This window comes from Delphinapterus leucas, chromosome 16 (genome assembly GCF_059928025.1).
Source record: "Delphinapterus leucas isolate spDelLeu-1000000601 "Yukka" chromosome 16, BTC_Dleu_Yukka2, whole genome shotgun sequence".
In the NCBI taxonomy this organism is placed as follows: domain Eukaryota; kingdom Metazoa; phylum Chordata; class Mammalia; order Artiodactyla; family Monodontidae; genus Delphinapterus; species Delphinapterus leucas.
The window spans coordinates 64,850,254-64,872,421 of record NC_143144.1 but is presented as its reverse complement, the minus strand read 5'-3'; the positions used below and the strand labels follow the sequence as shown (position 1 = coordinate 64,872,421).

The 22,168-nt window shown below is 42.7% G+C and overlaps 1 protein-coding gene across 1 annotated transcript in view; it reads left to right on the top strand.

The window, feature by feature from the left end:
- The window catches only part of SORCS1 (sortilin related VPS10 domain containing receptor 1), a 554,727-nt gene that overhangs the window by 501,526 nt on the left and 31,033 nt on the right, over positions 1 to 22,168 (top strand). The window contains exons 20-22 of the mRNA XM_022568815.2: positions 6,231 to 6,364; positions 15,056 to 15,179; positions 21,588 to 21,700. Coding sequence (XP_022424523.2) covers positions 6,231 to 6,364; positions 15,056 to 15,179; positions 21,588 to 21,700 — 371 coding nt within the window. The remainder of the gene's footprint in view (positions 1 to 6,230; positions 6,365 to 15,055; positions 15,180 to 21,587; positions 21,701 to 22,168) is intronic.

Sequence of the window (22,168 nt, the reverse complement as noted above, 5' to 3'; positions counted from 1 at the left end):
CATTTCCCAGGCTCTCTTCCGGCTGACTGCTGCTTTTCAGCTGTCCTAGATAGACTTCCCGGAGTTGCCTCTTACTAAAAGATAATCCCTCCCTATACATCAGTATCTACAAGGACAAAAGTGATAATATCCCAAGACTAATCCTAAAATATTTAAAAACTACGTCGCAAACCTTGGTTATTAGTAACAGAAATAAATGGCAACATAAATGGCAGTACATTTGCCGAGAATGGCTGCCTACCCGGCAGCTTATCATTCTGCACAGCTTATTCTATAAGGCGGATTTTGGTTAAAGATCTACTCTCCTGAAGAATTACAGTTATTATATTCCACATCCCATATATGTATTAAACACCCCTGGACTCTAAGCATGTGTCAATACTGATTTAAAATTCAGCAGCAGCTTTTCGTCTCAGTTTCTCAGGGTTTCCCGTAGAGTCATCCATAGTTCCCCCTCCTGGTTGCCGCCCTGTGGACTCTTCTTCACCTTACATAAAATCATATCCCATGAGGGAAACTTGCGTATCCCGGTTCTCTCGTGGGCTTACCGAATCCTGGGAAGGAAAACAGCACAGAGTTTGCCCCTGCTTCAGATTAAGGGTTACCGAAGCCATGACTTCTGAAAGAAATGAGTTGCTTTGTACACTTGCAATTCTTTTCATCTCATTAGCCTGATTGAACGGCTTAAGTGATTTGACCTTAACCTCAGTAGCAGGTGATTTGTAATGGAAAGTTTTGTGTTCTGATTTTAATTTTGTCAGACTCCTCTTGGGTTAAGCAGTTGGATAAGCAGGCCTCATATCATGGGACCCCTTTCTAAGCCTGGTCTTGGGGACAAGAATTAGCTTTTTATACTAACTATATGAAAGCAGGATTATTTTTAAAGTTTTCATTAATTCACATACATATAAAGGCCTTGGCACGAGCAGTGCCAGCAGGTTCTGACATGTTTGCTAGGGCTTCTCTCCTGAAGGGCCCATCGTGCTTTACCGTGCACATGAACTTCTTTGCTTATTCTCACACCTCTACCATGACGGGCAACATTTGGCCTTCCTTTCATATGGGGAAAGCAAGGATTAGAGAAGTACTATGATTTGACACTATTTTACACTAAGAGGAAGTCATGGTAAAATCATAATTCACTTACATTCCCCCTGCTCTCAAATACGGAGAGTAACATGGCAATTTTTAGTGCCACGGTGGCAGGATAGTGAAGGGATACATGGCTTTGTAGGAAGAACAAAAAGGAGCACTGGACTGAGTTGGGAGTTGTTAGGTCCAGATGCTGGCCTGAACTCCTAGCTGAGTTACTGCATTTTTCTGAAACTAGTTTTTCTCCTCCATCATGTGAGGAATGCATGTCTTGTTTCTCAAAGGTTCTATCAAGCAACTCATGCTGTGCCCTGTCAACTGGCCAAGCTTGATTTTCCATCATCACGATGCAGCCTGTGCATTTGTATTTAGTGGGTTCTGAGCAGCAACTCAGCTCAAGCTCAACTTACCAAAGCCAGCCCTCTGCCCCTCTCATCCAACCCCCCTCCCCCTACCCAGGGCTCTTCCAGAAAACCCCACGGCCTGTCTTGAACACATACTTCCTCCACTTCCCAGTTCAAAAAGGTGCTTTGATTCTAAATCAGAAGTTCTTAAATACTGGTTTGCAAAGGTCATCAGAAGCAAATGGAGATGATGTTCCTGCTGTAATGTTTCCAGGATGGGGAGGCTCTCTCGGGGCAGCTGAGTGATCTCTTGTAGCCTGACAGTTGAGAATTCCTTGAGGAATATTCACTGTGCTCTGCTAGTTTGCAAACTAATTAGACACGGCGTGCAGCCAGGGTTGCCTTCAAGTGGATGGAGCAGAGAATTTAAAGGACATGAAGATTTCTGCTCAGAAATCTGCCCTATCTCAGCCAGTCTTGCAGGAAAAAAAAAAAAAAAAATCTCTGAAGATTGTGCAAACTTGCAGAATAGGAGGCGATGAAAAAAGATGAGGTGGATTTTCCGATACTTCCCGAACCTCTCTTCTCAACTACCCCGTTACATAGGAGCCCTTTGCAGATGTCTTTCTGTCGCCATCTTAGGGTAAGGTGATCAGTGTCTTGAAAACCTGTGTAGCTTTGTAACTATTCACACGATGATTATATTGGCCAGTGAATGTCAGACCTGGGTTTTGTAAAATGTGGTTAATGAGCCACCTGCCCCAGAATTACATGGTAAAAATACAGTGTCCTGGGCCCCTTTCCAGACCTATTGAATTAGAGTTTCTGGCAGTGTGACATCATAGTCTGCCTTGAACAGATGAGCGTGATTCTCATGCCCACTGAAGTTTGAGCGACTCTGTTGTAGGGTCTCATCTTCACACTTTGAATGTCTTTTGTTTCTTCTGGTAGATTTTTTTTAACCTTTCAGACAAACAGCAATATGATACATGCACAATATTTAATTAGATGGTCAGAGGAGGTCTTCAGTACAAATGCCAGAGGCAGGTCACTGATCAGCACGCACAGAGACACACACACACACACACACAGTGTTAAGTCGCACAAACAGCACTTGTTCCCTGCAGCACAGGAAGACCAAGCAAGAGAAGGGGAACAATTCACACAAGTAATTTCTCCCCTTCTCTCAGCCGCCTTGTGAAGATTCATAAAGAGTAATGCAGCGCCACCTGCTGTCCGTTTTGCTCATTAAAGGCACCTGTCCGGAGAAGCAGTACCTGCAAGCTTGTTCCACTCTCAGCTGAGTGCGGCCAGCCAGCTAGGGGCCTCCAGGGGCTGGAGTTTCACTTCGAAGGCTCTATTAGGGCAGATCACACCCTCTGTGCAGAAAAGCAAGGCTTGAAAGATAGGCTTTGGGGCAACAGGAACCAGGTATATTGAACACATAAAAAGTACATGAGCCCAAGAGGACTTGGCAATCTGAAAGCGAAATTCCACACATTTGTATGAATGGATGATGAATATGCATGCAAGAAGGAACTTATATAAACACACACGGACATTCTTCAGGGCCTAAAGTGATCTGCTGAGTGTCCTGAACACCTGTTAGATCTCATTGGCTTCGGCTCCTTCCCTCCATCTCTTTACTGCTGCTATTCCCTGCCATCTTGGCACCTGACAAGGCCCTCCTCCTCAAGGCCTTTGCCCCACACTCACCCTGGAGCTTCCGCAGTAGATACACGGTGCACTTCTGCACGTTATTCAGGTCGCTGCTCAAATGTCCTTGCTTCCGGGAGACTTTGCTTGACCAGCCTATCAAAATTAGCAGGCTCTCAGCCACCCCCTCTCCTTGCAGGCACTGCCTCTCTTAATGATACATAAGCTCCACCAAGGGCAAGGTGTCCCAGCACCGAGAATCATGCCCAACACGTAATAGCACTCAAAAACTACTGAGTGAAGGAGTGGCCATACTTCAGGAACAAGACTCAACTTTTGTCATTAACAGGACACACAGACACCATCCTTTGACCTTTGGACTTTAAAAGAAAAATTGTTGGATGCTCATATGTGAGAAACTGAGATGAACCCTTTTAGGATGGAACTGGCATGTCTCCCAGAGCTTATCTAGTTCTTGCATCCTAGCTGATCCATGTAACTCTAACTGGGCAGTCAGGAGGAGTGTCACAGAGGAGGGGGCCCTGGAACTGAGATTTGGAGATGACAGGTGCCATAAGAAAGGTGTGTAAGCAAAGTCCTCGGGTGGGACAGGGCACCTGCTGGAGCACATCATGTGATGGGGGTGGGGGACAGCAAGAGCCACGCAGTAAACAAGAGCCTGTGTAGCGAGCATTGCCCAATGCCTGCAACATGTCTAAGTCATCAGGAAGTAGTGACTCTTAATAGCTATTTTGTTAACATGGGTCTTCTCGAGCATTTTTCAGCTGGCCCAGGCTCTGAACTTGAACTGCTTTGGTTCACGCCGCCCTGGAATTGAGGAAGGTCACCTTCCTCTGTCCATCTCTGCATGGAGCTAACAGTAGTGCCCACTTCATAAGGTTGTTGTGAAGATTAAATGAGAACAAGAAGTCATTCACAGACTGTGTGGCACACGGTCATTGGTCCGTAAACGATGCCCTTTTATTATCTCATTGAACCATTCTGACTTATGATCAACTACTTCTTATCATAGGGCTTATAAGCCAGAAAATCAATTCTACTCTGTTTGCTAGCCACCAAGCCTCTAATCTATAAAGAAAGAAAAACATGAACAAAAGCAGAAATAGGAAAGTATATGTTTCTGTTCACTTACACTGCCAATGTTCCAGTACCTGCTACGTCTCAAGAACTGTGCACATCCTTACACATAAAGATAAATATGAAGGACTCTCGCCCTCCAAAAGTTTGCAGCCTGTGTTCTCTGTATCACAAATTTTAGATCTGTACATGTTAGCTCTCATTATTATTATAATTAGGTAATGGGAGTTTTCATCTTGATCAAGTGAGTAGCATGGCTTTCTAGAAAAATCGCTCTCACAACAATTTGAAGGGTAAGAAGGTACATAGTCATCGCTATACATTATATGAATGTATATATTATATATATACACGTTATACAGAATGAAGTTATGCAAACACACATATACATATTTCAGGGCCAACAAGGCCAACATGCTCTATGTCCTGAATACCCCTGAGATTGCATCTGCTTCCACTCTTTTTCTCCATTTATTTCTCTATTTCTTGCTATTCTTTAAACATGGAGAGCCACCTGCTCCTCAAGGTCTTTGTGCTTGCTCTGCCCTCGCCCTGGAGCATATATTTTATTCTAAGAGATGGAGCCACCTGGCACTCGGTCCTACTTATGTATTATGGAGGGAGGCAGGCGTTGAATGCATAGAGCAGGAGGACGGATTAGAGTGGGCAAAGGTTAGAGGCTGGAAAACCTGTAGGAGAGTTTGTACCAGTCCACGTGAGACAGGTGTTTAGTGTATGAACCAGGGCAGGGTGAGAACAGCTCTACCTGAGAAAGAATTTATGAAACCAAATCAATGGTTTCCTCAGTGGATATGGATGGCAAAGAAATAAGGAATTGGGATTGACTGTCTGCTTCTGGGTTGTTCCCCTGGATAAACATTGGTCATTCATCAAGATTGGAGAATACAGACTGGGGGGAAACAGTGGATTTCTAGGGAACCTTTGGCTGCTAATTGAGTCTGGAGTCAGGAAGGTGGTTTTGGAGCCCTAAGCATATAGTTCGCAGTTTAAGGTCAGAGTGTGGATGGTATTACTCAGCAGAAGAGTAGATGGAGGGAGAGAAAGGCCAAAGACAGTACCCTAGGAGACACATTAAATGGTCAAGCAGAAGAGGAGGAAGTAATTAAACCAGGTGCAAAGGCCTGAGGTACCACATCCTTCTCCACCTCATGGGATAAAGATGGGGATGATGGATTTTTGTCATGTTCACCTCAAAAGAAAATGCATTTTGTCTGGTAAAAGTAACTCAAAGAGAAGGTCAGGGGTCATAGGATAGGTCTCTAGGGAGGGGATATTTATATCTTTGTGGGTTTGTACATCTGATGAAGCTTTCTTGTCTAATGGGCCTCCATAGGTAGAACCATCCTCTTTTTCAGCTGAGCGCATCCTGAGAACCTGAGGACCACAGAGCTCTCTCTGCCCCCTCATGCCTGCCTTTGTCCTGGACAAGCTCAACTCAACACCACGCTTACCTAACCGGGTGGTTTTACACACATTCACACAAACACACACTCACAGTTACATACAAACATGCACATTTACAAACACTCACACACATTTAAAATCCAGTAAAGAATAAAGAATAATTACATGTAGAATGGTTTGGGGATTTGTATAAGAACCACCACCAACCCCTAACCCCCATCCCACGTGGATTCTCGAAGGTTTTCACAATCCTGGTTTACCACCGAGAATATAACTTCCTGGAAACACTTTGCATCTCCCTGTGAAATCTCATGTTATACCTGTTCCTTTAAGGACTTCTTCAATTACTTGTAAGTTTTTAAACTTTTACACGTAAATAACTCGAGTTTTAGGCCTGGAAGAAAGATTGGTAAATGGAAAATGTTGAGACACAACTGTTCACAATATATCCTTTCCCCCAGAGTAGGGACAGCACCCGAGCACTTCCTTCAGGGAACCCGACTGATGGTTGGGAGGCTTCCAGAAGGAATGCGTATTCTCTTCATATCAGGGAAGGCAGGTGAAGCAGAGAGAGCTCTTCCCTCTCCAAGCCTCCTCTCTCCTCTTGTGCCTCAGGTCCCCTGGAGCATGTACACCTGTCTCTTCCCTTCGTCACCACGAAGAACAAAGAGGTCAACGCGACTGCTGTGTTGTGGCCCAGCCAAGTGGGCACGCTCACTTACGTGTGGTGGTACGGAAATAACACCGAGGTGGGTCGGCCTTCCACGCGGGCTTTGTGCGGCTCCACGCAAACTGGCCAAAGTGCAAAAGGGAAAGAAAGTCATGGCTTATGTGACTCAAGAGACTAGAGGTTGTCGCAGCTCCGGGGACGGTGGGCTCCGAGTGCCCCAGTCATCTCGTCAGTCTCTGCCTCTCTCACCACTGTGCCCCTACCTCTTTTTTTTTTTTTAATTTCTATCGGAGTATAGTGGATTTACAATGTTGTATTAGTTTCAGGTGTACAGCAAAGTGAATCAGTTATACGTACGTCCACTCTTTTTTAGATTCTTTTCCCATATAGGCCATTACAGAGTATCGAGTAGAATTCCCTGTGCTATACAGTAGGTCCTTACTAGTTATCTGTTTTATATATAGTACTGTGCATGCGTTACCTCTGCCTTCCTCTGAGTTAGCCTTCTCCTCCAGCTGGGCTTTGCTCTGCAGTGACCCTTAGCAGGAGCCTGAGCTTTCAGAGAAAACAAGCCGTCTTTCCCCAAAGTTCTAACAGAAGTCCCAGAACGGAGTAATGTCAGCCAGGCCTTGACCACGGTGCTGGGGACAGAAACAGAGCTGCTGAAGTCAGCCTCCCTAGATCCATCTAGACCAAGAGAAGGGAGGGAATGGCCCTCGAAAGGAAAAGAGGCCAGTGGACACCAGACAAGCAAGAGCCACAGATGTCTGTGCAACCCAGCTCCCCGCCGTGACCCCCTCACCCTGGATCAGATGCAGCCCCTTCTTTAGCTCAGCTTTCTGTTTCCCCCAAATATTCCCTGTGATCCAAAGTGGGCAGCAGTTTCAACACCAGTAGAAACCTTAGACCTCATTTACTCTGTCCTTCATTTTACAGATGAGAAAGTGAGGACAGGTGAAGTGGCTTCTTCCAATCTCATTCAGCTGCTTCACGCAGATCCAAGACCTTCTCAGCCCTGCCTGGGTTTTTCTTCCCCTCACGCCAGGCTTCATGCTCTGTTTCAGTTTGGAATTCACTCCATTCTCAGAAATTAAAATTTGCTTGCAAATGTTAGTTAAGGCAGTAGAACTCAGGCCCCGAAGCCTCCCTTCCCAGAGGGCCCTGGGACCAACTGCTCTGGACTGGAAAGCGTAATCTTCTTCCAGCAGAGCTGCTTTCACTTGTGACTTTGCTCTTCAAACGCAATGCATCTTATGTGAATACAAATCTTCTTCTACTTCAGAGCTGAGTGTTGGCTTTAACTGGAGCCATAATTTTGCACAAGCCTAGGGAGGAAACCTCTCCTGACACCCGACCTGCTGCATGCCTGATAGTCAAAGGAATCTCTCACCTCTACTGCTGACATAAATCAACTGAAAAGAAACTCTTTTTTATTTCTTATGAAACCATGCATGTAAATTGGGCCCAGAGTGGGCCCACTACCCATAGTAGAAGAAGAGAAATCTATTTATTTGCCTGAAAGCTAGTACTAGAAGTTGACAGTACTAAACAACTTCTTCTTTTTTGTTTTTTCTTAAGCTTTTAGAAGAAAACCAAATTCTCAACAGATTATGTTTAGCAGGCTTCTTTTTTTCAATTTTTTAAAACATCTTTATTGGAGTATAATTGCTTTTCATTGTTGTGATAGTTGCTGCTGTATAACAAAGTGAATCAGCTATACGTATACATATATCCCCATATCCCCTCCCTCTCGCATCTCCCTCCCACCCTCCCTATCCCACCCCTCTAGGTGGTCACAAAGCACCGAGCTGATCTCCCTGTGCTATGCGGCTGCTTCCCACTAGCTATCGACTCTACATTTGGTAGTGTGTATGTGTTCATGTCACTGTCTCACTTCGTCTCAGCTTACCCTTCCCCCTCCCTGTGTCCTCAAATCCATTCTCTACGTCTGCGTCTTTATTCCTGTCCTGCCTCTAGGTTCTTCAGAACCACTTTGTTTTTTTTGTTTTGTTTAGATTCCATGTATATGTGTTAGCATATGGTATTTGTTTTTCTCTTTCTGACTTACTTTACACTGTATGACAGTCTCTAGGTCCATCCACCTCACTACAGATAACTCAATTTCATTTCTTTTTATGGCTGAGTAATATTCCATTGTATATATGTGCCACCACTTCTTTATCCATTCATCTTTTGATGGACACTTAGGTTGCGTCCATGTCCTGGCTATTGTACATACTGCTGCAATGAACATTGTGGTACATGACTCTTTTTGAATTATGGTTTTCTCAGGGTATATGCCCAGTAGTGGGATTGCTGGGTCATATGGTACTTCTATTTTTAGTTTTTTAAGGAACCTCCATACTGTTCTCCATAGTGGCTGTATCAATTTACATTCCCACCAACAGTGCAAGAGGGTTCCCTTTTCTCCACACCCTCTTCAGCATTTATTGTTTGTAGATTTTTTGATGATGCCCATTCTAACTGGTGTGAGGTGATACACATTGTAGTTTTGATTTGCATTTCTCTAATGATGTTGAGCATTCTTTCATGTGTTTGTTGGCAATCTGTATATCTTCTTTGGAGAAATGTCTATTTAGGTCTTCTTCCCATTCTTGGATGCGGTACACAGGCCTCTCACTGTTGTGGCCTCTCCCGTTGCGGAGCACAGGCTCCAGATGCGCAGGCCCAGCGGCCATGGCTCATGGGCCCAGCTGCTCCATGGCATGTGGGATCCTCCCGGAGGGGAGCACGAATGCGTGTCCCCTGCATCGGCAGACAGACTCTCAACCACTGCGCCACCAGGGAAGCCCTGGGTTTGTTTTTTTGAGCTGCATGAGTTGCTTGCATATTATGGAGATTAATCCTTTGTCAGTTGCTTCATTTGCAAATATTTTCTCCCATTCTGAGAGCTGTCGTTTCATCTTGTTTATGGTTTCCTTTGCTGTGCAAAAGCTTTCAAATTTCATTAGGTCCCATTTGTTTATTTTTGTTTTTATTTCCATTTCTCTACGAGGTGGGTCTAAAAGTATCTTGCTGTGATTTATGTCACAGAGTGTTCTGCCTATGTTTTCCTCTAAGAGTTTTATAGCGTCTGGCCTTACATTTAGGTCTTTAATCCATTTTGAGTTTATTTTTGTGTATGGTGTTAGGGAATGTTCTAATTTCATTCTTTAACACGTAGCTGTCCGGTTTTCCCAGCACCACTTATTTGAAGAGGCTGTCTTTTCTTCATTGTATATTCTTGCCTCTTTTATCAAAGATAAGGTGACCGTATGTGTGTGCGTTTATCTCTGAGCTTTCTATCCTGTTGCATTGATCTATCTTTCTGTTTTTGTGCCAATACCATACTGTCTTGATTACTATACTATAGTATAGTCTGAAGTCAGGGAGTCTGATTCCTCCAGCTTCATTTTTTTTTATTTTTTATTTATTTATTTTTATTTTTGGCTGTGTTGGGTCTTCGTTTCTGTGCGAGGGCTTTCTCTAGTTGCGGCAAGCGGGGCCGCTCTTCATCGTGGTGTGCGGACCTCTCACTATCGTGGCCTCTCTTGTTGCGGAGCACAGGCTCCAGACGCGCAGGCTCAGTAGTTAAGGCTCACAGGCCTAGTTGATCCGCGGCATGTGGGATCTTCCCAGGCCAGGGCTCGCACCCGTGTCCCCTGCGTTGGCAGGCAGATTCTCAACTACTGCACCACCAGGGAAGACCCTCCAGCTTCATTTTTCTTTCTCAAGATTGCTTTGGTTATTCGGGCTCTTTTGTGTTTCCATACAAATTGTGAAATTTTTTGCTCTAGTTCTGTGAAAAATGCCATTGGCAGTTTGATAGGGATTGCATTGAACCTATAGATTGCTTTGGGAAGTATAGTCATTTTCACAATGTTGATTCTTCCAATCCAAGAACATGGTACATCTCTCCATCTGTTCTGTCATCTATAATTTCTTTCATCAGTGTCTTACAGTTTTCTGCACACAGGTCTTTCGTCTCCTTAGGTAGGTTTATTCCTAGGTATTTTATTCTTTTTGTTACAGTGGTAAACGGGAATGTTTCCTTAATTTCTCTTTCAGATTTCTCATCATTAGTGTACAGGAATGCAAGAGATTTCTGTGCATTCATTTTGTATCCTGCTACTTTACCAAATTCATTGATTAGCTCTAGTAGTTTTCTGGTAGCATCTTTAGGATTCTCTATGTATAGTATCATGTCATCTGCAAACAGTGACAGTTTTATGTCTTCTTTTCCGATTTGGATTCCTTTTATTTCTTTTCTCCAATTGCTGTTGAATAATAGTGGTGAGAGTGGGCACCCTTGTCTTGTTCCTCGTCTTAGTGGAAATGGTTTCAGCTTTTCACCATTGAGAATGATGTTGGCTGTGGGTTTGTAATATATGGCCTCTATTATGTTGAGGTAAGTTCCCTCTATGCTTACTTTCTGGAGAGTTTTTATCATAAATTGGTGTTGAATTTTGTCAAAAGCTTTTTCTGCCTCTGTTGAGATGATCATATGGTTTTTATCCTTCAATTTGTTAATATGGGGTATCATATTGATTGATTTGTGTATATCGAAGATTCCTTGCATTCCTGGAATAAACCCCACTTGATCATGGTGTATGATCCTTTTAATGTGCTCTTGGATTCTGTTTGCTAGTATTTTGTTGAGAATTTTTACATCTATGTTCATCAGTGATATTGGCCTCTATTTTCCTTTTTTGGTAACATCTTTGTTTGGTTTTGGCATCAGGGTGATGGTGGCCTTGTAGAATGAGTTTGGAAGTGTTACTCCCTCTGCTATATTTTGGAAGATTTTGAGAAGGATAGGCGTTAGCTCTTCTCTAAATGTTAGACAGAATTTGCCTGTGAATCCATCTGGTCCCTGGCTTTTGTTTTTTGGATGATTTTTAATCACAGTTTCAACTTCAGTGCTTGTGATTGGTCTGTTTATATTTTCTATTTCTTCCTGGCTCAGTCTCGGAAGGTTGTACTCTTCTAAGAATTTGTCCATTTCTTCCAGGTTGTCCATTTTATTGGCATAGAGTTGCTTGTAGTAATCTCTCATGATCCTTTGTATTTCTGCAGTGTCAGTTGTTACTTCTCCTTTTTCATTTCTAATTCTATTGACTTGAGTCTTCTCCCTTTTTTTCTTGATGAGTCTGGCTAATGGTTTATTGATTTTGTTCATCTTCTCAAAGAACCAACTTTTAGTTTAATTGATCTTTGCTATCATTTCCTTCATTGCTTTTTCATTTATTTCTGATCTGATATTTATGATTTCTTTCCTTCTGCTAACTTTGGGGTATTTTTGATATCCTTTCTCTAATTGCTTTAGGTGTAAGGTTAGGTAGTTTATTAGAAATGTTTCTTGTTTCTTGAGGTAGGCTTGTACTGCTACAAACTTCCCTCTTAGAACTGCTTTTGCTGCATCCCATAGGTTTTGGGTCATCATGTTTTCATTGTCATTTGTTTCTAGGTATTTTTTGATTTCCTCTTTGATTTCTTCAGTGATCTCTTGGTTATTTAGTAGTTTATTGTTTAGCCTACGTGTGTTTGTACTTTTTACAGATTTTTTCCTGTAATTGATATCTAGTCTCATAGTGTTGTGGTCAGAAAAGATACTTGATGCAATTTCAATTTTCTTAAATTTATCAAGGCTTGATTTGTGACCTGAGATATGATCTCTCCTGGAGGATTTTCCATGAGCACTTGAGAAGAAAGTGTATTCTGTTGTTTTTGGATGGAATGTCCTATAAATATCAATTAAGTCCATCTTGTTTAATGTATCATTTAAAGCTTGTGTTTCCTTATTTATTTTCATTTGGATGATCTGTCCATTGGTGAAAGTGGGGTGTTAAAGTCCCCTACTATTATTGTGTTACTGTCGATTTCCCCTTTTATGGCTCTTAGCATTTGCCCTATATACTGAGGTGCTCCGATGTTGGGTACATAAATATTTACAATTGTTATATCTTCTTCTTGGATTGATCCCTTGATCATTATGTCATGTTCTTCTTTGTCTCTTGTAATAGTCTTTATTTTAAAGTCTATTTTGTCTGATGTAAGAATTGCTACTCCAGCTTTCTTTTGATTTCCATTTGCATGGAATATCTTTTTCCAATCCCTCACTTTCAGTCTGTATGTGTCCCTAGGTCTGAAGTGGGTCTCTTGTGGACAGCATATATTCGGGTCCTGTTTTCGGGTCCCATTCAGCCAGTCTATGTCTTTTGGTTGGAACATTTAATCCATTTACATTTAAGGTAATTATCAATATGTATGTTCCTATAACCATTTTCTTAATTGTTTTGGGTTTGTTATTGGAGGTCTTTTCTTTCTCTTGTGTTTCCTGCCTATAGAAGTTCCTTTAGTATATGTTGTGAAGCTGGTTTGGCAGTGCTGAATTCTCTTAGCTTGTGCTTGTCTGTAAAGGTTTTAATTTCTCTCTCAAATCTGAATGACATCCTTGCTGGGTAGAGTAATGTTGTTTTTAGGTTTTTCCCTTTCATCACTTTAAATATGTCCTGCCACTCCCTTCTGGCTTGCAGAGTTTCTACTGAAAGTTCAGCTGTTAACATTATGGTGATTCCCTTGTATGTTATATGTTGCTTTTCCCTTGCTGCTTTCAGTATTTTTTCTTTGTATTTAATTTTTGATAGTTTGATTAATATGTGTCTTGGCGTGTTTCTCCTTGGATTTATCATGTATGGGACTCTTTGTACTTCCTGGACTTGATCTACTATTTCCTTTCCCATATTAGGGAAGTTTTCGACTATAATCTCTTCAAATATTTTCTCATACCCTTTTTTTTCTCTTCTTCTTCTGGGACCCCTATAATTCAAATGTTGGTGCATTTAATGTTGTCCCAGAGGTCTCTGAGACTGTCCTCAATTCTTTTCATTGTTTTCTCTTTATCCTGCTCTGTGGTAGTTATTTGCACGATTTTATCTTCCAGGTCACTTATCCATTCTTCTGCCTCAGTTATTCTGCTATTGATTCCTTCTAGACAATTTTTAATTTCATTTATTGTGCTGTTCATCATTGTTTGTTTGCTCTTTAGTTCTTCTTGGTCCTTGTTAAACGTTTCTTTTATTTTCTCCATTTTTTTCCAAGATTTTGGATCATGTTTACTATCATTACTCTGACTTCTTTTTCAGGTAGACTGCCTATTTCCTCTTCATTTGTTTGTTCTAGTGGGTTTTTACTTTGCTCCTTTATCTGCTGCGTTTTTCTGTTTATTCATTTTGCTTAACTTACTGTGTTTTGGGTCTCCTTTTCTCAGGCTGCAGGTTCATATTTCCCGTTGTTTTTGGTGTCTGCCCCCAGTGGCTAAGGTTGGTTCAGTGGGTTGTGTAGGCTTCCTGGTGGAAGGGACTGGTGCCTGTGTTGTGGTGGATGAGGCTGGATCTTGTCTTTCTGATGGGCAGCACTGCATCTGGTGGTGTGTTTTGGGGTGTCTGTGAACTTAGTATGATTTTAGACACCCTCTCTGCTAATGGGTGGGGTTGTGTTCCTGTCTTGCTAGTTGTTTAGCATGGGGTGTCCAGCACTGTAGCTTGCTGGTCATTGAGTGGAGCTAGGTCTTAGCAGTGAGGCGGAGATCTCTTGGAGAACTCTTGCCAATTGATGTTACATGGAGCCAGGAGGTCTCTGGTGGTCCAGTGTCCTGAACTCGGCTCTCCCACCTCAGAGGCTCAGGCCTGACACCCGGCCAGAGCACCACGACCCTGTCAGCCACGTGGCTCAGATTTCTAAGGGTTTTCCTTTCCTCGGACGGAAGTTTCCAACTTCTTTCAACCATATACATGGCCCCTTGAGTCACTGCTTTTTCACCACCTCTGGAGGTGGTGGGTAAGTTCACTCCAATCTTCCATCCATAGCTTGCATGTTAAGAACTTTCAGACTCTTGCCTATGTTCTGAAACTGCCTGGAGTTGCGTTGCATTGGACATAGAGCCCAGACTCAAGTAGAATTTTTATGCTGAGCTTTAGTCTACCCTCTGCTACACAGGGAGTTAAATGAATTTTGATTTGTAAATTAATTAAGGAAAGACAGGAATGAAATGTTTGTGGGGAGTTAGTCGAGGGAGGTCAGTAGGCTAATAATCTTTTTCCTCTAGGACCCTGGTATCTAATTGCATTACAGGCACTGCTCCATGTCTTTCTTTTTCTTTTTTGAGTCCTCAAACCACTGTCCAATTAGTACATGTTTCCATAGCAGCTGCTTCCAGGAAACTGCTTATAGGGCTTCTCAGAGGAAGCCGAGCCACACAGGGCCACACCTGTCTAACTAGTGTAGTTTGGTGTCCATAGTTGCTGTGTTCCACTGTAATTTTATATACATAGTACACCCTTTAGAGGAGCACTGGCACCTTGTAGACTTTCAGTGACTACTGCTTAAATCTGGATTAATATGAACTCCCTCTTTAATATTGCCTCAGATTAAGGGATTTGCTTGATACAAGTAGGTTATCAACAAAGAGAGATACGTCCCACCAGCAAGCAAGACCCATGGATCTCCCCAGCCCTGAATCAGGATGTTAACAGAAAGGAGGTGTCAAATTCACAAAGAATGAATAGAGTTTCTTGGCATCATGTCTCTGATAGTCCCTTTCTGGCCTGAACTTGAGGTGATGGGGAGGCATAGGTGGAGTCAGTCACACGGGGATGCCCCAGAAAGAGCTTCCGCTGATTTAAAGAGCTTGTCAGTGGCTCAGAGCTGGTGCCTATCTCATCTGTAATTGAACAGCTGTCCCTTCACTCTGTGGCCTCATTTGTTTTAGCCCCTGATCACCTTGGAGGGAAGCATATCATTCAAGTTTACTTCCGAAGGGATGAACACCATCACAGTGCAAGTCTCAGCTGGGAATGCCATCCTGCAGGACACGAAGACCATCGCGGTGTACGGTGAGTGGTCCATCTGCTAATCCATCACTGCCCTCATCCATCCCTCAGATGAGGTGGTTTGGTACCTTGGTGCCGGAAGCCATCCTGGCTTATGAATCTTCCCAGGGAACAGAGGGTAGTGGTTGAGAAAGAGCTGAGTCAAGTCTCATCTCCTCCTCTGGGGAAGATACGGTTCACCAGCAACATAGTGGTCACAAAACCGCAAGAGGGTTTATTGCTTTTTTTTTCAAACTGGCTTTGGTGCTCATAGAACGACTGTACGCCCACCTACCTTAGGTAGAGAAGAGTGAGTTTCATTATGTGTAAGGCTGATTCATTCCATTTGGTATTTTGGTGGTATTCAAAGAGCTAAAACCTATTATAAAAAAAAAGTGGTTAATATTGAGGCTTTTATTTTTAAAGTTCAACTTCAAGAGTCTTGATCATTAAGAAGAATCTGCCAATGTCTAAATGCTCTGAAAAGCTCTTCTGCAAATATGTATCATTTATAAAACGCTCTGCTAGTCTAAAAGTGAAGAAAGGGTCATAACAAGCACATGTGCATCATTGTAGACTAGATATTAGTTTGAACAAACAGCTGTACAGAACAATGTGGTAATCAATTGGGGAAATTGAATGTGGTCAAGGTGTTACATGGAATGAAAATTTACTGAAATGGAAAGGTGGAAACCTTGGTGGAAAACAGTTTATACAAATTGATCTCATTTTGGTAATTTTTTTCTGCATGGAAAGATAGTCAGATGGATCTGCACTAAGTGCTTTAGTAGATGGTAAAAATATGAACTTTTATTGTTAATATGAAAGCGGTACTAATGCATCCTGGAAAATTAAAATTTAAAAAGCAAGAATTTAAAAGGAGATAGATAGGGAAATAAATGCTGTGCAGAGAGAGGGCAAGAGAGAGGCTCAAGGGAGGGAGGGAGGGAAGGTGAGATAGAGGTTGAGAGGGATGGAGAGACAGAGACAAAGACACACTAGCTCGTGGTCCAAACAATATCAGTTGTTCCAGTTCCAGAATTAATTGATTCTGATGCAGGTTCTGTTTTTCGTTTCTCGTCTTGCTAACTTGACCTTCAAATTCAGAAAGTAATTGGTAAGCAGCTTTGAATATGTCTGAGGACACTCTTCCTCTTGCATGGCTGCCTGTTAGATTATATAATGTTTCCTCCCTCTCCCCTTCCTGAAGAGACTTGATAAGCCCCAGCAGTAAGTGAAAGTAAACCAGGGCTGTGGTTTTCCTACAAGGTCCCATCAGTGAGGCGACCTCTGAGCCAGGTGGCCCTAATGGAGGAGAGCTTTTGTTTCTCTTTCCTCTCCATCTCCTTTCTATGCTCTGGAAACGCATTTAATTCTCCTAACAATCGTAGTGCAGGGTAGCCAATATTATGACTCTCATTTTTTTCAGAGAGGTAAATAACTTGCCCCAGCTAGTAAGTGGTGGAGCTGAGCTTCTAACCCACCCCTTCTAGACCCAGGGCCCATGCTCCAAAATTACCCTACGTGATTGGCTCTCATGTCTTTTCCATCGGATGCTTTCTTTCCTCTCTCCCTCCTGGATTTCACCAGTGTCACTGATGGACACTGACCCATTAGTCCAACAGCTATCTCCTCATTAGAACCACAGACAGAACTTTAAATCTAGAAGGTCTTTGGACTTACCTAGTCCAATCCATTATTTCACAGTTAGGAAATTGTGGCCTCAAAATGGGAAGCTACTGGCTTAAAGTCATTCTGCTATTCAGTAACAGATCTAATGATAATAATAATGATGATGATGGTAGTGGTAGAAATTAATGTTGATGGATCCTTTATCAGCATCTGTTCTAAGCAGTTGATATATATGATCTGTTTTATTGAATCCTCTGAACAGACTTATGAGAAATATGCTATGATTATCCCTGTTATACAAGTGACAAAATATGGAGATAAGTATAATCTGAATAATCTGATAAGTATAATTCTGAATCTAGTTTCATGGAAACCTTCTATCCCTTGCTATGCTTAGTTCTTCCTCTTCCTAAAATCCTTCTAAAGGCATCATCGAGAGTGGGTCATTCTCCATCATATGGGTTCTCTTCATTAAAAAGCATTTCTTAACTAAAAGTTTGAGCAGGGAGAGTGGTCTCTCCCTCCTCTAACCAAATTCCTGAGCCATCCAACATCTTAATTCATCTTCAGTCAGGTGGGTTGTACAGAGTTTCATATATATAACTAGAAAATTCTAAGGACAGGCATGACCTATTAAAGGAAAATTGCATCACAGGGTGTTAAACAGGCAAGATTGAATTCAACAGAAACAAATGGCAGGAATAGTTTTAAACTCTGGGATAAGCTAAAGGACTCTGCGGGGAGGGGATTATCGGTGTGGTTAAGCCACAGGTGCTTGCTAATTGGTGCTTAGGGAACTTAGGCTCCTACCCTCCCAGAGGCAGGGGTGCTATCTTTCCTTTCTTTATATATATATATATATCTTTATTGGAGTATAATTGCTTTACAATGTTGTGTTAGTTTCTGTAGTACAACAAAGTGAATCAGCTATACGTATACATAGATCCCCATATCCCCTCCCTCTTGCGTCTCCCTCCCACCCTCCCTATCCCACCCCTCTAGGTGGTCACAAAGCATCGAGCTGATCTCCCTGTGCTATGCATCTGCTTCCCACTGGCCATCCATTTTACATTTGGTAGTGTGTATAGATGTCAATGCTACTCTCTCACTTCGTCCCAGCTTCCCCTTCCCACCCTGTGTCCATTCTCTACATCTGCATCTTTATTCCTGCCCTGTAGGAATAAAGGTTCATTAGTACCGTATTTTTAGATTCCACATATGTGCATTAGCATCCGGTATTTGTTTTTCTCTTTCTGACTCTTCACTTGGTATGACAGACTCTAGGTCCATCCACCTCATTACAAATAACTGAATTTCGTTCCTTTTTATGGCTGAGTAATATTCCACATCTTCTTTGTTGGTTCATCTGTCGATGGACATTTAGGTTGCTTCCACGTCCTGGCGATTGTAAATAGTGCTACAATGAACATTGTGGTACATGTATCTTTTTTTTTTTTTTTTTTTTGCGGTACGCGGGCCTGTCACTGTTGTGGCCTCTCCCGTTGCGGAGCACAGGCTCCGGACGCGCAGGCTCAGCGGCCATGGCTCACAGGCCCAGCCGCTCCACGGCATGTGGGATCTTCCCGGGCCGGGGCACGAACCCGTGTCCCCTGCATCGGCAGGCGGACTCTCAACCACTGCGCCACCAGGGAAGCCCCTATCTTTTAGAGTTATAGTTTTCTCAGGGTATATGCCCAGTAGTGGGATTGCTGGGTCATATGGTAGTTCTATTTTTAGTTTTTTAAGGAGTCTCCATACTGTTCTCCATAGTGGCTGAATTAATCTACATTCCCACCAACAGTGCAGGAGGGTTCCCTTTTCTCCATACCCTCTGCAGCATTTATTGTTTGTAGATTTTTTGATGATGGTCATTCTGACCAGTGTGAGGTGATACCTCATTGTGGTTTTGATTTGCATTTTACTGATAATTAGTGATGTTGAGCATCTTTTCATGTGTTTGTTGGCAATCTGTATGTCCATTTCAGAGATGGCTTCCAGGTCCTTGAGAAAGGCATTCCTGGATTGCAGAAGATTTACATCTCAAAGGTGCAGAGGAAGAATTTACAATTGCAAGTTTCTAAAGTAGACGCTCTGAGAAAAGGGAGGTCAGAGCCTGAAGTCCCGAAGAAACCTGTCTAAAGGTTAATTAAGCTGAGGGAAAGTTAAGACCATTATGGTCAGACTGAAGGAGGTATCATATTTGGGAAGCCGACAGAGGAAAGATTGTCTGCCCAAAGCCACACAAGAGACTGGAGACAAGAAAATTTAGTTTGCATGGTTTTCCTTAATTTGCTTCAGGGCTCAGGTTTGCCTTTAAATACAAAAAATAAAATGTAAATGTATAGAATTCATCTCTCAACAGCTGCAAAAAATACATATATTACTGGTGTTTACCCTTTTCAGTCCTCCCATACGCATCCCCTATTTGTTGAATAAACTTAGGCATAACATTTCTCTGCACTGCTGTTTAGCATGCTAAGGAATTACAAAGGGAGCTGCACCATTTTTCTCATTTGTGTCTTTTTATTAAGAAAAACATCTTCTTTTGAGATGAAGTCTCCACAGTTTGGTTAAGAGGTTTGGGGAAAGTGAAAATGACATACACATACATCTTCAAAGTTAGGACTCAGTGGGTGATTCCTTGGGCTGCCATTTACCATACTACTAATTAGTATGCATTTCATTCTTCTCCATCAGAACTGAAATGGGATATTCACCTAGGTGGCCAGTGACTCATAAAATAGTCAAACTTCGAGAAATACATGTTTGGAATAAGCTGGCTGCCGTAAGTACAGGCCTGATCATGTAAGAGTCTTCAGTGCCTGCGCCTAATAAATCTTTAGCAGTGTTAGGAAACGCACGAGTGGGTTTTTGTGTTTCCTGAACGTGTCATTGGCATTGCCGATGTTGCTAAACCCCTCGTGAAACACCAGAACATGCCTAAAACAAGAAAGAAATGTTTGTTGAATAATAAAATGCATAAATTACAGAGAGCCTCCACTGATATTTATGCATTTATTTATTCAACAAACTTATTAATTAAACGACTCCTAGTCATTGAAGATCTAACATGAACTGGGCACTGTCCCAAAGGGCCAGGAACACAGTGTCCCCATCCTCATTGAACTAATATTCTTTTGTGGGAGACAGACAGTAAAAAACCAAATTATTTATTTATTTGTATTTTTATTGGAGTATAGTTGATTTACAGTGTTGTGTTAGTTTCAGGTGTACAGCCAAGTGAATCAGTTTTATATATATATATATATATCTCCACTCTTTTTTAGATTCTTTTCCCATATAGGTCATTACAGAATATTGAGTAAAGTTCCCTGTGCCAGACAGTAGGTCCTTATTAGTTATCTATTGTATATATAGTAGTTTGTGTAGGTCAATCCCAATCTCCCAATTTGTCCCTCCCCTGCTTACCCCCCAAAACAAAATAATTTTAAAGGCAAGAAGAATAAAGAAGACAAATAGGGTCATATGGTGAAAGGTGTTAGAGTTGGTGAAAGGGAGGATACCTGAGGTTGCTGGTGGGAGGGGTTTTTCCCAGGAGAGACTGGAGGCTGAAAAGGAGCCGAGAAGGCTGTCATCTGGGACTTGGAGGTGCGCTAACATGGGAAGGAACACGGCATATTGAGGAACACAGGGAAGGACGGGGTCGTGGAGTGCAGGGCAGCCTAAGGGTCATAAGACAGGAGGGAAGGTCGGCACTGGATTGTGTGAGACTATGAAGGCCATGATATGAATCTGAATCTTATTCAAAATACAATGTGGAGCCTCCAGCAGATTTCAGGGGAGCGATGTGATCTGAGTATACCATGTGCTAAGACTCCCCAGGGCTGTGCTCTGAAACTCATCATCGTGCTAGGGCCAAGGCCATGCCAGCCAGCCAGTGACTGAGTGCGGCAGGAATACTAGGGCGAACCCATTCCTGGGACGTGGGGCTCCTCTGGCTGACTTTGGCTCGTGGACTTCCCATCAGCCTCGCTGAACCTTCCTCCCGCTCTTGCACTAAGTGTCATGTATGCATCAGGGTCTGGCGGTGCTTCAGGCTCCTCTGACTCCCTCCCCATATTCTCTTACAGACAAGAGAATTCTTTTATTTCTGCACAAAATCCTTGCTTTTATAATTCCATCTACTTCCTGGATGCCCAAGGTTAACTCAGGGGCTACTGTGCCAACTAACAAAACCCTTGAATTAAAGACCTGAAAATTCCTTTAAATGAAACTTCCATGCAAACAGAATTTAGCAGTAGAATGACTACAATGATGACTATAATTATATAATCATATAATAATTATTATGATGTAATGATAATGAAGGTATGTGCCCAACACAGTTGTACCAGAAGAAAGGAAATCAAAATATGGTGGGGGAGGTTATTCAGTCAGTAAATGCTTGAACTAGAGCTTGAATGTTGTGTGCATAGAAGGTGAGAAGGATGGGGCATTCTAGGCAAGGGGCAGTGTGTGCAAAAAGGCCCAGAGACATAAACCTGTGATGCTGTCAGGGCACTTCAGGTGTGCACAGTGTCCAGGAGTGCAGGGGCTAGAACTGGGAACAATGCACAAGGCTGTGGAGCTAAGCATGGGCCACAGACCAGGGCTTTGGTCTGGAAAAGGAGCTGAGAGGTAAGAGGGATGGGATATTGAACTTGCCTTGTAGTAAGGTCTCTCTGTTGAGTATGAAGGAAAAGGACCCTCCATTAGGGCTTTGCATAAAATATAAAGTACAACAGGCTTCTTGAGAGACCTATCTGACTTATAGTAATCCCCCTACTGTTGTATTTCCAGAGGAATTCCGATCTCTTCGCCTGGCCTTTTCTCCAAACCTGGACGACTACAACCCGGACATCCCTGAGTGGAGGAGAGACATCAGCCGAGTCATCAAAAAGTCCCTGGTGGAGGTGAGTGCAAACAGCTCCTCTGGCCCAGACCCTTTTCCTCTCTGTCTTTACCGAGCTTCATGGAGAGGGGACCCTTGCTCAAATAAATGGCAGGAAAGAGCCGGAGGCCAGGGGAAGTGGGTATCATCTGTCTGATACCTGCAAAGCTGAGCCCCATATGTGCAGACACGTCACAGGTGCTATGGGGGGAAATGAAATTGAGTAATCAGGGGGTCCTTACCCCTTGTGAAACGCTTGTTCTGCTTAGAGACGACGACCCTGGAAATATGTGACAGTCACGTGGCAGAGTTCATGATTAGCCATTGGTACATGTAAAAATCAGCTCCTGGGCATCGTACTGGCACAGCATGGATACAATTGGTCAGAGCAGCTGGGTTCCAGCTTCACGAATGTCCAGTGCAACAGCACAGTGAACACTCAGCACACGAGGGTAGTCATCTCACTATGTCCCAGTTCTTTTAACGGCAT